Source organism: Pseudophryne corroboree, chromosome 3 (genome assembly GCF_028390025.1).
Source record: "Pseudophryne corroboree isolate aPseCor3 chromosome 3, aPseCor3.hap2, whole genome shotgun sequence".
NCBI lineage: Eukaryota > Metazoa > Chordata > Amphibia > Anura > Myobatrachidae > Pseudophryne > Pseudophryne corroboree.
This window is the reverse complement of record NC_086446.1, coordinates 158,064,225-158,079,440: the sequence shown is the minus strand read 5'-3', so window position 1 is coordinate 158,079,440 and position 15,216 is coordinate 158,064,225. Positions and strand designations below refer to the sequence as shown.

Here is a 15,216-nt window from a genome sequence, read left to right as displayed (position 1 = left end):
CTTTTTCATAAGTTGCTGCCAGATGCTGCGCTACCTGATCTTCTGATTGACTGAATTCATAGACTTCCAAAGTCAAGACAAGCTCCGGCTCAAGCCTCCCGTGATACCCTTCTCAGAGTTCACTACTTTCACATTAAAGAGAAAATTTTGCGTGCAGCAATGCCTTCCTCACCCACGGCGACTTGCCTGGACTCACTTCAACTCTTCCCGGACCTGTCCCCAGCGACTCTAGCCAAAAGACGTTCATTTTCTACTATTACGTCAGCCTTAAGGAAAGCTGCGGTCCAATATAAATGGGGATTCCCTACGAAGCTGATTGTACTGCGTAATGGTACTACCACTACTATCAACACTCCTGAGGATGGGCCTAAAATCCTGGAAAAATGGAACATCCTTCTTGATATACAACCCACTCCCTCTGCTGCATCACCGAAACGAATCGCCCAAGAATGGTCATTAGTTCCGGGCTGAAGCTTGCCTTGGACGATTCTTATGATAGCTATTGTTTAGCTTTTTTTCTCTACAGGTTTATCTATGTTTACATGTTTATTGCTTTATAGGCCTTGTTATTTGCCTGATAATCCAATGTTCTCGTTATTCTTAGGCCGAGGTAGAACTGCTCTTGTTACTTGTTTTAACTGCATAGCAAATCTCCCTTTTTTTGTTTTTCATTTTGGGATGACCTTACTTCCATTTATGTATTTACTTTTTTTTCCTGATTGATTATTAACTGTTAATTGTGCTCTGGTTTGGAGGCGGCGGTGGGAATTTCTGGCCAGCATGCCACCCACCCGTATTTGCCCGTCACGATACCCGTGTGACGGTACCTCTAGCTCCTCTATGGATGCTATTTCTGTTTTCTTCCCCTGTTTTATTCTTTGTTCTGGTTTTTTTTTTTTCTTATGTCCTTCTCTTTACTGATGCTGATGTTGTTTCTTATTTTTTGGAGAGCTATGCCGATATATATTGTATCTTGACACAATTGCTACTGATGCTTTTCGCTGGGTTATATACCACTCTGTTGTACCCTCCCCCATGGCCACTTTTTTAAGTCTTAATGTCAAAGGACTCAACTCACCCCGCAAGAGGCGTTTGGCTCTGAAATATTTTGCTGATCAAAAGGCGGATGTGGTGGCTATACAGGAATCCCACTTTCCGTTACACTCTCCCCCACAATTCTCTAATACTAATTATCCAGTTCATTATGTCTCTTGTGGACCATTTAAAAGAAATGGAGTCGCAATTCTCTTTCATAAATCGTGCCCCTTTCAATTGGAGAGTAAGTGGGTAGACAGCAATGGCAGATATCTGATTCTAGTGGGGAAGCTGCGAACTAGGTATGTCACTTTGGTTTCCCTTTACGCCCCTAATTCCAATCAACCTCGGTTTCTAAAATCCTTTTTCCAAAAGTTGTATAGTGTTAGGAAAGGTGCGACTTTTCTTATGGGTGACTTTAACTTAGCTCCTGACCCCCATTTAGATAAATCTTCGAAACTCGATAAACAATCGGCCAATACGGCCAAATCTCTAGCCTCCTCCTTCTCACACTTACTGACTGAATTTGATTTATATGATGCTTGGAGAGTCAGGAACATTGGTGCCAGAGATTACACGTTTTATTCGTCGGTGCACAGATCCTATTCTAGGATTGATTTGCTCCTGACGGATAAATGGACATTACAATCGATCCCCACTGTTAAAATATTACCGATCTCGTGGTCTGACCATGCACCTTTAATTTGGTCCTGGTCATACAAACCATCTACCTCCCCTCCTCGCCCTTGGAGGTTGCGGGATTATATCTTGAAAGATGAGGACGGAGTCTCTATATTGCGGGAGGCCTTGTCCTCTTATCTGGACACCAATAGCCCTGCTGATACTTCTGTCTCCAATCATTGGTGTGCCCTTAAGGCAGTCCTGAGAGGAGCAGCTATTCATGCTTCGGCTCATATAGCGCGCCGCGATAGGGAGGTCCAATTGGCCTATGAGATGGCGGTCTCGACTTTAGAAACTAAACATAAACAGTCCCCTACAGACGATCTCATCCTTACGTCCCTGACTGAAGCAAAGAGGAAACTGAATAATCTGTACCTCTCACACGTACAAAGAGCGGTCTCCAAATTAAATCAAAAATACTACACGTTAGGCAATAGAGCTGGTAAACTATTGGCGCGGAAACTTAGAGGGAAAAATCTTATCAATAGAATTAAAAATTTGACTAACCCGGATGGCTCACTGACCTTGAACCCTAAAGATATTGCAAACCAATTTGCTTCATATTATAGGAAACTATATAACCTTAAACATGACCCCCTCACCCCTCAACCTTCCTTACAGTTAATACGGTCTTTCCTGGATTCCATTAATTTGCCTTCCATTTCCCCCGATGATGCCTCCACACTTTGCACACCCTGGACTGAGAACGAAATCCAGGCTTCTCTGAAGGCCCTCAAAAAGGACAAGGCCCCAGGCCCAGATGGGTTTATTAATCTCTTTTATATTACCTTCCAAGACTCACTTTCCCCACTTCTTCTTAATTTGTACAATGATGCTTCCTCTAACCCTTTCCCTGGAGAAATGTTGGAGGCTCAGGTGATCACGATTCTCAAGCCTGGCAAGAACCCGTCTGTCTGCGCAAATTATAGACCCATAGCACTCTTAAACACGGATATTAAGCTATATGCCAAACTGCTTGCAAATAGACTGAATCCGTTGATCCCCACTTTGATACATCAAGATCAGGTGGGTTTCACTGTCGGTCGCCAAGCCCCTGATAATACTAGGAGAGTATTTTCTCTTCTAGAAGCTCACTCCACACTTCGGGAGCCACTACTACTGCTCTCTCTTGACGCAGAGAAAGCTTTCGACAGGATTCATTGGATATACATGTCCGAAGTTCTTGCCAGGTTTGGGTTCTCGGGACAATTCTTAAATAATGTTCTGCGTCTATACACACAACCCTCGGCGCGTGTTTTTAGTAATGGGTTTTTATCTGATCCCTTCCCCATCGCTAACGGCACTCGCCAGGGATGTCCACTGTCGCCACTAATTTTTGTCCTAGCAATAGAACCTCTGGCAGAGAAAATTAGGTCTTCTACTCTTGTTAGTGGGGTTCATATAGGTCCTACACAACATAAGATTTGCCTGTTTGCAGATGACATCCTGTTGTTTATAACTAAACCTGAGTCCTCTCTTCCAGCTATTCATGATATTCTTCAGGCCTACTCTGAAGTCTCCTACTACAAACTAAACACAACTAAAACAGAGGCGCTAGCCTTCGATATTGATCCAATCCCACTTCAATCCCTACAATCTACATATAATTATGCCTGGCAAGACTCTTCCCTCCAGTATCTTGGGATCAGGATTCCCTCCAGATCCCATTCCGCGGTTGATTGTAATTATCTCCCTCTCTTAGGCCAGTTCAAAGCCCTCACTAAACAGTGGATAAATTATGAGATTTCTTGGTTAGGACGGCTTTCCTCGATAAAAATGATGCTTCTCCCTAAAATTCTTTATTTGTTCAGAGCCATACCTTATTTAGTCCCGCTAGCTCTACTTAACAAATTTTACTCTGTTATGTCTATTTATATTTGGAAGGGTAAAAAATCCAGGATAGCTAGAACTCGCTTGTTCAGATCCAAAGGTAACGGTGGTCTCGCTTTCCCTAATCTTGAACTTTATCAACATGCATGTCTCCTTGATCAGTTGAAGGACTGGCTTCGGACAGATCCTGTAAAACCCTGGGTTGACATTGAAAGGCATATATGCTCTGACTTTCCTCTCCCAGATTTAATTTGGGTCAAACCTACACATAGACCCCCTTCTACTAAAACTATGAGGAGTGTAACTAATTCTCTTAAAGTCTGGGACAGATTGGTCACTAATTTGGGTGACTGTCCTTTACCTTCCTCACACTTATCCCTTTTAGCGATTTCTAAATTACTCCCGGATCTCTCTTTGCGGAGCTGGCGGGAGCTTGGCATTCGACTGATCAAGGACTTATACGATGATTCAGGACTTAAAACTTTCCAACAGTTACAATCCCAACACTCAATACCGACAAAGGACTTTTATAAATATCTACGCATTCGACATTGGATAATGACGAACACACCTGCTTCTCTCTCCTCTCTTACTCCCCCTCCATATATCTTGGCTAAGTTTTCCACCATAAATCACAAAGGCGGTATATCTCAGTGGTATGTTACTCTCCTTTCCCAACATAATGATGTGAAATTACATATTCAAACACGTTGGGAGACAGAGTTTAATATCCCTCTGACAGATCATGAATGGAACAAAATTTTCATGAATATCTTTAAAATGTCTCGGTGCATTAACCACACTGAAATGATGTTTAAGCTAATCCATGGCCTTTATCACACTCCAGATAAACTCCATAGGATTTGGCCTGATTCCTCTAAATTCTGTTGGAGACATTGTGGATTTGATGGTACCTTAATACATATATTCTGGACATGCCCGATTATTAGGCCGCTTTGGACGGACGTATTTAGACTGATTGGAAAAGTTACAAAGGTGACCCTTCCTCCTCGTCCTGAGATTGTTTTTTTGCATTATTTCCCCCCCTCTGTATCCTCTGAACACTCTTATGTTGTGGGACAAATTCTCATAGCCGCTAGATCCGCCATTGCGCAATATTGGAAAAGAACAGACCCACCACATTTGTCCAAAATTATAGCATCAATCCAGCGCAATTTTGAAATGGAAACTATGAGTGTTAAATATTCCTTAGCTCCTCAGTCCCCTTTGCTCAAATGGTTACCTTGGTCTGATTATTATTCCTCCTTTATTGCTCCCCGAAACGCTCTGTCTTGTATTACGTGACTGTTTTACTTTTCCGTTTCTATTAATTGTTGAAATTATGAGGTCGAGCCCTTTTGACACAGCCTTGGTAGTACCGAATATCATAGGATAGATCATATACATGAGCCGTTTCTGGTTTCCTAAATATCTGCCCAGTGTTCAGTCCAGGTCCTATATATGTGTAAGCTCTCTACATCTTCCCTGAAATATTGACTGCCAGCATCTCCTATATTTTATGTTTCTTTCTTCTTTTATCCTCTCTCTTCCTCCTCTCCACTATTCTCCTTTTGTTCCTGTTTTTTTTTTATACTTTCTAGTATTGTTACCCTGTATTACAGTTTACAGACGTACTACTACTATGATATTGACTTTGTTCGTCTTTAATCTGTTATGTATGCTCTGTACTGAAAAATCTCTCTAATAAAATTTCTTCAGATAAAAAAAAAGCAGTGGTTCTCAAACTGTGAGCCTAGGTATCCTGGGATGCTTCAGGGCACTTGCAGGGGTGCCTTGGATTGGTGGTCCAGGACGAATATAAATTATTTATGGTCAAAGTAATATACAAAACCAGTGCTTGTGGTTGTCAATCATAAAGTATGTGGACAAACAGAAGGGAATTTTGTCCCTCACCTAAGAATAACAACATATAAACACAATTAACTTAATTTAATATTCCTTTCTAGATTTCTCAATAATACCCTAAGAAAACTTTTGGCCTAGGGGTGCAGCGGAAAAAAAATAAAATTCTGATGCTCTAGGATGCTGCGATTCAAATACGTTTTTGAACCACTGTATTAAAGGAATTGTAAATGTTATAGCCAGGGGTGGATTGGCCATAAAGTCCCCAGGGAAGAGAACCGAAGACGCTAAGGGCCCAGACATAATCCGGTTGGGAAATTGCTGAATAGGAAAGAGAAGGACAGGAAATAAAGGTACAGTATCTTTGGCATTACTGAACAAACACCTTACAAAAACAAAAGCAGTTTTTTAGTTGACTTACAGTATTACATTATTGAAATGAGACATCAAGTAGAACTCAGATGAGTCTCCCAGACTTCTTAACAGCCATGTGTCATTCCAGATTTGTACTGTAATTTTAGATTCATACTAGTGAATGGCTCTCAGGCTCCCCTGCTCAGCTCTGTTACAGCCCATACCTGGTATATGTCACCCATATTCACAGTCCTTATTACCGGGTCTGTCCCGTCACTGCAGTGGAAGCCATTGGGGGGTCCTTAACCAATTATATTATAGATAACTGCCGCAACAATTTGAGGCATGGCTGTCACCGATGGTACCCCTTTTGGGATCTTACAAAAGCAGGTTAGTAATACCTAGTCAAATGCATTCAGTCCAAGGCCGTAAATTATGTTTAGCGTGTCTCTGGGAAAGATATCAGATACAACAGTCAGAGACTCAGAGGGAAGCAGCTGTGTCAAGAAACATCTGCAATATCCTATGTGCTGAAATTCTGCCAGAAGATGAATGTGGATGGTGAGGGAGAATCTGGAAGCTGTAAACACCAAGCAGATAATTTATGCCCGGTGCCTGTTAGAAAGACAGTTTAAGGTGGACAGAGAGGGCTAGCCCTGACCCCAGTATGCCAGTGTACACTGGATGCTCCCAACAAACATTAGCAAAGCAAAAGTCTATGTAGAGACTATGGAAATTGCTGAACGGGTTACACAGATTATAAAATGACACATTTCCTTTTCCCAGATGGAATGGAGAAATACACTTAAAGTTTTTGTTTTTTTACTATAAAAGTTATTTAAGGCCATAAGTGGATTGTAATAATTTTTTTTATCCTGACGGACTTTTATCAGACTAGCCCATAGGGTTGTTGTTGTTATTATTACTTTCCATTAGCTGAGCCCAGGAACTGCATGTGAAAAGCTAAAAGATGTCCCTGATTAAAATGCCAAAGCCTTTGTGATGTGCAATACACAACCCAAAATATGAATCATCTTCCAGTGGTAGGTTCAAGCCACCTAGCTGTTCACTATCTCATACCTCCCAACATGACCCTCTCCAGGAGGGACACAATCCTCTGCTTCTGGGCTTTTCTCTTAATTTATGATTGCCGGCACCTGTGTTGAACAGGTTATGGATTAGAAATGTGTTTCACCACAGGTGATGGCAATCATACATGAAGAGGGAAGGCCAGGAACAGAGCATTCTGTCCCTCCTGGAGAGGGTCATGTTGGGAGGTATGCTAACTAGTTATAGGCTATGTACAGGAAGAGAAGATGTATCTGCACACTTGGTGATCTGTAAATTAATTGGATCTTATCTGATACTTGAACCCCAATAAAGAAAATATAAGTCTGTTAATAGATCTCACTATACGGGGGTGCAGCCCGATTGCAACTCAAACTGAATATGAATAAAGGGGAAAAGACAGGGAGGGAAATCGAAAAGTAGTTGCCTAGTAGGGCGCACTGGTATAATTTATATTCTGATATTTTAATTAAAACTTAGCTTTTATTGCTTACGCCTTCTAAAATATCCCTTTTCTCTGGGGATTTACACAGCAAAACATAGAGGTTAAAAATTTGGACATATACAAACACATACCCTCCAACATGACCCGCCCCACTAGGTACAAAATGCTCTGTTTCTGGACTTCCCTCTTAATTTATTATTGCCATCACCTGTGAAGAAACAGCTTTCTTATCATTTAGCTAGTTCAGCATAGGTGATGGAAATCATAAATTAAGAGGGAAGTCCAGGAACAGAGCATTTTGTACCTAGTGGGGCGGGTAATGTTGGAGGGTCTGCAAACATGTAGTAAGTGAGAAGAAATAAAGATGAATGTGAATAGATTTAAAAAGCGGCACTACCACATATAACTCCTAATGTGGTGTAGAAATAGAATTTGTAGTGCCCTTGTGGATCCAGATATAATATCCGATCAGATCACTCAGTATTAACTATTCAATATTGATGCAGCCTATTTTATACTAATGAAATATTGCAGAGTAGAAAGATGTATGTCTAATTGCAACCTGGTGTTGTGAAATTGTAATGTGAAAAATCACTTATCCCAATAAATCTCTTTTGCAGATGTGATGTGTGTTTATTGTGTGTACGTATAATCTACATGTTCTTATTCATTTTATACATTCCACACCATCACTACATATATATCTTGCTGACTTTTTATTGGGAAAAGGTGCCCCACAGATGGGTGCCCCTGCAATAAGGATCAAAATTGCTAGAGAATTGTGTCTTTTATTTTTTTATAATTGGGTGAATTCCACTTATTCATTTCACATTTTATAGATTTTTATTGAAAAGATACCATGGATTAATGTCCCTGTAGTAAACACTAGTCAAGGGATATGTCACAGAATTGTGCTATTGCTCTTAAATTACATAGGTGACAGTTCTATCACTCATATGCACTTGTCAGCATTTACTTATCCAGTGATACTTTCACTTTAATGTTGTAGCAACCTGTATTCGCGGTGATACTTTCACTTTAATGTTGTAGCAACCTGTATTCGCGATAAAATGACACAGGAATGATATTGCTACATTACTGTTATTATTCTGGCTGCACCTGTGTTTATAATTAAACAATGTATCAAGTTATGCTGCACAATACACTTCACTTGTGTATCACTGGGTTCTGCTTAGAGGCTAGAGAGTGTGTACTCAATCACTGGTTCAAATCTTTTATATTAATAAGTGGAGCACAATATTATGTATAATTACCACACTCTTTAATAATGTATTGAATGGTGTAGAAATTATTATATAGATAGTTACTGTAGACCTTTCTGACACCCTCGAATATTGAGGTGATAGCAATCGAATGCAAGTGTCAGGATAGGTTATCAGGGAATACTACCAAGAGTGTCCAAACCGTATAACAATTCAGATACTCAGACACAGATCATAAATGAATGAAGTCATTGTTTAACATATGTGTATGTCAGTAGCAGCACTTCGCGGCCACTTTGAAATTCATTTACTCAGGTGCTATATTCAGCACGTGGCAACTAAATACTATACTTACCATATTCTATAGTGATAGTAGTTGATTCATGGTAATTATACATAATATTGTGCTCCACTTATTAATATAAAAGATTTGAACCAGTGATTGAGTACACACTCTCTAGCCTCTAAGCAGAACCCAGTGATACACAAGTGAAGTGTATTGTGCAGCATAACTTGATACATTGTTTAATTATAAACACAGGTGCAGCCAGAATAATAACAGTAATGTAGCAATATCATTCCTGTGTCATTGTATTGCGAATACAGGTTGCTACAACATTAAAGTGAAAGTATCACTGGATAAGTAAATGCTGGCAAGTGCATAGGAGTGATAGAACTGTCACCTATGTAATTTAAGAGCGATAGCACAATTCTGTGACATATCCCTTGACTAGTGTTTACTACAGGGACATTAATCCATGGTATCTTTTCAATAAAAATCTATAAAATGTGAAATGAATAAGTGGAATTCACCCAATTATAAAAAAATAAAAGACACAATTCTCTAGCAATTTTGATCCTTATTGCAGGGGCACCCATCTGTGGGGCACCTTTTCCCAATAAAAAGTCAGCAAGATATATATGTAGTGATGGTGTGGAATGTATAAAATGAATAAGAACATGTAGATTATACGTACACACAATAAACACACATCACATCTGCAAAAGAGATTTATTGGGATAAGTGATTTTTCACATTACAATTTCACAACACCAGGTTGCAATTAGACATACATCTTTCTACTCTGCAATATTTCATTAGTATAAAATAGGCTGCATCAATATTGAATAGTTAATACTGAGTGATCTGATCGGATATTATATCTGGATCCACAAGGGCACTACAAATTCTATTTCTACACCACATTAGGAGTTATATGTGGTAGTGCCGCTTTTTAAATCTATTCACATTCATCTTTATTTCTTCTCACTTACTACATGTTTGTATATGTCCAAATTTTTAACCTCTATGTTTTGCTGTGTAAATCCCCAGAGAAAAGGGATATTTTAGAAGGCGTAAGCAATAAAAGCTAAGTTTTAATGAAAATATCAGAATATAAATTATACCAGTGCGCCCTACTAGGCAACTACTTTTCGATTTCCCTCCCTGTCTTTTCCCCCTTTATTCATATTTAGTTATAGGCTATAACTGGTGCTGTTGGCTAAACACCTTTTGCATATGGGAAATAATGCAGCCAATGATATTAAGAATGGGTTTTATACTGGGATTCTGTGCAGAACAGCAGGTGACCCTCCCCTACACAGAGAGAATGGAATAGACTAGAGCCACCACCAACACAAAAAGTAAAATAGAGCCACCACATTGCATTACTATAATATCGCTAGCACCCCATAGGATGTAGTTATGAGCATCCATTCCTTTTAATAAAAATATATATGCAGTTCCAAAGACATGCAATGCTGTTCACTGCATTGTGTGAGGTGCAGAATTTATGTTTTATTTCTTTTTTATTTAATCCCCCTCCTGTCACAGATGAGCTCCCCATAGAGATGCCAAAGGCAATATATTGTGGTTGATCAGTCAATGAACTTGTTACTGTGTAGATGCTGAAAATTGTTTAAACTAGTTAACGCGGCTAAATTACTATTATTATCCTTCATTTATATGGCGCCACAAGGGTTCCGCAGCGCCCAATTACAGAGTGCATAAACAAATATTCAAAACAGGAAACTAGTGACTTACAGTTGAAGACAATATAGGACAAGTACAGGGCAAATACACATAGCTACAGCAGCAGCTGACACTGACATAAATATCAGGGTGGCAGAAAACTGCGGGATTTGGTGACATTGATTATTAAAGTAAGAAAAGAATAAGCACATAAATGTAACTTAACGCGTCTGGGCGCAATTTTTCTTTGCAATTCAATTAGCCGCATAAGTTAAGCTGCGTTACTCTCCACAAGATTTAATGCAGCTTTTTCTTTGCAGTCCTTGAGCAGGTGTAAATTTGGCGAATCTCCTATTTTAAGGTAAAAATCCTGGGACTTGGGGCCTAATTAAGATGTGATCGCAGTAGCAAATTTGTTAGCAAATGAGCAAAACCATATGCACTGCAGGTGAGGGGGGGGGAAGGGGCAAATGTAACATGTGCAGAGATGCACATTGGGTCATTTGGGTGGATTTTCCCCCAGACTAAAAACTAACAGCCAGAACCAGTCCAGTGTCCAGGACTCACTTCAGGGCCGTACTGACGGGGAGATTTCCCCAGAGATGTGTGCTGAGTGGTCTAGCACAGACCGCTCAGCACACATCTCTCCCCCCACTCAGCACAGCGCGATGTGCTGAGAGAGGAAGGGGGGGACACGGGGGGGGGTCACTCATTTCACCCAGTGGTGAAATGAGCGACCTGCTAGATTGTGCCTGCATGCAGGCCAATCTAGCACCAGCGATAGCGACGTGAGGGACCGTGCACCGCTGTCGCCGGCACCCCTACACATGGAGCGATGTTCTATGTAATTTAGTCAGATTGCTTAGAAATGAGCTGAACATCGCTACGTGTGTACCCCCCTTTAGGGTGAGATGTATCACACCTTCTAATCAGCTCCTAGCTGTATCAAGTTCAGTCTACAACATGATAACTAGAAGTTGATTGGTTACAAAGGGCACCTGCTCCATCTGTCCTCTTTAAAGGTCTGATACACCTCCCCCTGAAAGAGACTAATTGTGATTGTTTACTCTGTAGAATAAGTGGTGGTGACATAGAGCCTCTGAATGATCAAATGTAGCAGATATGTACTAAGCCTCCGAGAGTGATAAAGTGGAGACAGATAAAGTACCAGCCAACCAGCTCCTAATTGCCCTGCTACAAGCTGTGTTTGAAAAATGACAGTCAGGTGCCGATTGGTTGGTACTTTATCTCTCTCCAAGGCTTAGTACATCTACCCATTAGCCATAGTTGATGTATCCAATGACCCTCCACTTTACCTCCATCCTTTTAATACCCCCAACTCCTCTTCCTCCATAGTAAGAAGCATCCACGGTTGGCCATTTCTTCTTGGGTAAACCGTCCTCATCATCAGATTCCTGTGATAGAAACAGGCAGAGAGAAAATAAATGATACATTCTGTTTCTTTCCTTGTACCCTCTTACAAAAAGCAATTCTATATCTTCATTACCACTAGTACTATAAAATATAATACACTATGTAGAGAAAAGTGATTGGACACTCCCCCTCCCCTGCAAGGGAAATGGTGTTCTCTGCAGCATACACGTTTGTGAAGGTATAAAACAGGTAGGTATAAAACAGGTAGAAGGGAACTGATTAGATCATTTGCTAATTAAATGGCTTGCTGGAAGGAGCAAGTTTGAAAAGGGGATCATTGTAGGCTGCGCGATTGTTATATTTCCAGGGAAACACTGGACTGGTATACAGAAAATTTTGGTAACCCAGATGGACTGGCCAGCTAATCATCCAGATCTTAACCCCAGTGAGAACCTCTGGGACTTGTTGGAGAGATGGGTGCGTTCCAGACTGACTCAACCTTCTTCAGTTGACCCCTGCACTTAAGCACTTAAGGCGAAATGGCAAAACATAGCGGCTGCTGTTGTCCAGGAATTTGGGGACAGTTTGTCTGCAGTAATCGCTGCATGTGGTGGACCTACAAAGTACTTACGTCAATAAAATCACGTTAATCTGTTTGCTGTAAGTGTCCAATCAATTTTGTCTACATACTATAGTGTATTAAAAGCCACTGATGAGTTGCAGGACTATATATAAAAGCCCAACGCTACAAGCTGGATGCCTTCATACAGGTCAAATAACTCTGAGATGTTGGATTTCTCCTCACATTTTACAGTACACAGTACAGTTTTTTTTTTATAAAGCTATGTATACTCTACGTATGTGCTCACACATAAACAAATGTTTACTTAGATGTGGATTTACATAGATATCTATACTTCATACATGTGCATACATGAAACAAACCAGGGACATATATAAACATTAATTAAATTGGTATCCATGGGTGGTATTCATGTGACTGGCGGTCAGCAGACTGACGGTCACATGACCTCCCCCCAAATCCCGCCCCCTCACTATCCCGACGGTCGGCATGCTGAGCAATAGGGACTATTTCCACTCGTGTCCACGACACCCATTGAGTGGGAATAGAACCCTTGGCGACCGCAGGTCACCACCGAGCCCGCAGTGTGGCGAGCGCAGCAAGCCCACAAGGGGCTTGCTGCACACGCCCCTCCCCGCCAGGATCCCAGCGTCAGTATACTGCCGGGATCCCTGCTTCGGTATACTGACCGGCGGACAGGAGACCATCGGTCAGCCATATCACACCCGGTGTCCATATATTATGGTTAATTAGCAAACTGATCTTATTCAGACTGATGAATGCAAATGTATATCTATATCTCAAATTACAAAAATATACTGCTAGAGTGACAAAAATGGAGCAAATGGCTGCCTCACCGTTTAATGAATAGGTAAAGAGCTGAGTATTATTTGGAGAAAAACACTATATAAATAAAGAAATCTTCTAACTATTTTCCCTGGCAGTATTAGGACAGTGTTAGTTTGGTTCAGGCAGGACAGATAATAAGAGATATGTATTAGCATTTATCAGCATGAATGAGGGTTGCCCACGCAGGTGGGGCTTCTGAGTACCCACTGTCAGCGATGGAGCCCCAGCCCTTCAGTGCTGCATGCCACATTTCGTGGTTCGTGGTGAGGGAATGGAGCCAACGTGCCATGCTCTCACATAATCATGTCATATTGGCCCTGCCCCTCTCCATCAAATAGTAACATTCTACCGTGGAGGTGGGGCCTAATGATGTCAACTGCCTCTGCCGAGTCTGCAGTACCCAGACCTACAGCAACGACCTGCAGCGTCCTCTTCCCTCAGGGCTGGCTCTGGAAGTCAGTGTAAGAGTGTGTGTGTATTCTATGTATGTGCATATGTTCTATGTGTGTATGTGTTTGTGTGTACATGCAAGTATTTTATGTGTCAGTGGCGTACTGTCAGTCCCCGTTATGCAGATTACATGTGGTCTAGCCGTCTGCATGTAATCTGCTGAAAATGTCCCCCCAAAAGGCAGGAGGAGGAGACAGATGCTAGAGGTCTTCTGCTGTGAAACCCCGGACAAAGAGCATGAAACCCCTGGCAACAAGCATGAAAGCCCTGGCAACGAGCATGGAACCTAGAGCATGAAACCCCTGACTACAAGCATGGAACCCAGAGCATGAAACCCCTGAAAATGAGCATGAGACCCCTGACAACAAGCATGAAGCCTCTGGCAATGAGCATGGAACCCCTGGCAACTAGAATGGAACCCAGAGCATGAAACCCCTGACAACATTCATGGAACCCATAGCATGAAACCCCTGATAATGAGCATGAGACCCCTAACAACAAGCATGAAGCTCCTGACAATGAGCATGAGACCCCTGACAATGAGCATGAAACCCCTGACAATGAGCACGTAGTTTAAAAGTAACTAGAAGCCTTACTGTGTATCATAATTTGTAAGAGGCATTATTGTGTGTGAGCCATAAAACGGTGTCAGGGGCAGTGGTTAAAGTGGGCCAGAACCGGGGCGGAACTGCGTTCCATCACCTCTAATTGCAGGCGGCCCGGCTCACTAAGCATCAGGTCCCAGCAGCATTGTAAAGTTGGCAGCAGCCACCAGCCAATCCCGTCTCGCGGACCGGCTGCATTACCAGTGAAAACAAGGGGCGGCTATTTCAAAATGTGATGTGAGCCAATCACAGCTCGCGAACCACCAGCCAATGAGAAGCTACCAAGTGGCAGCTTCTCATTGGTTGGCGGCTTGCAAACCGTGATTGGTGCACAGTTGGCGCCAGTTTCAAAGTGCGGCTGGGAGGCCCCTTCTTCTGAATAGCAGCTGGTCCACTGCCAGCTTTACTACACTGCAGCCGTGACCCGATGCTGCAGGCTCTCAGGACGCAGGGGGTGAGATGGGGGGAGGGGGGGTTGTAAAAAAAAGCAGGAGGTGAGATGGAGTGGGAGGAGCAGGGGGTGAGATAAGCAGGTGGTGAGATGAGCAGGGGTTAAGATGGAGTGAGAGGAGCAGGGTCTGAGATGGGGAGGGGGTGAAAGAAGCAGGGGGTGAGATGGGGGAGTGAGAGGTGCAAGGGGTGAGATGGGAAAGTGAGGAACAGGGGCACGGGGAGTGAGAGGAGCAGGGGGTGAGATGGTGGAGTGAGAGGAGCAGGGGTGAGATGGGGGAGTGAGTGAGAAGTGCAGGGGGTGAGATGGGAGAGTAAGAGGTGCAGGGGGTGAGATGAGGGAGTGAGAGGTGCAGGGGTGAGATGGGGGAGTGAAAGGAACAGGGGGTGAGATGGGGGAGTGAGAGGAGCAGGGGGTGAGATGGTGGAGTGAG

General features: G+C 42.2%; 1 protein-coding gene across 5 annotated transcripts in view; it reads right to left on the bottom strand.

Annotated features, from left to right (window-relative positions):
- The window catches only part of ANTXRL (ANTXR like), a 367,823-nt gene that overhangs the window by 43,492 nt on the left and 309,115 nt on the right, over positions 1 to 15,216 (bottom strand). For all 5 annotated transcript variants that reach the window (XM_063958514.1, XM_063958515.1, XM_063958516.1 and 2 more), the window contains one exon: positions 11,788 to 11,886. In XM_063958514.1, the coding sequence (XP_063814584.1) occupies positions 11,788 to 11,886 (99 nt within the window). The remainder of the gene's footprint in view (positions 1 to 11,787; positions 11,887 to 15,216) is intronic.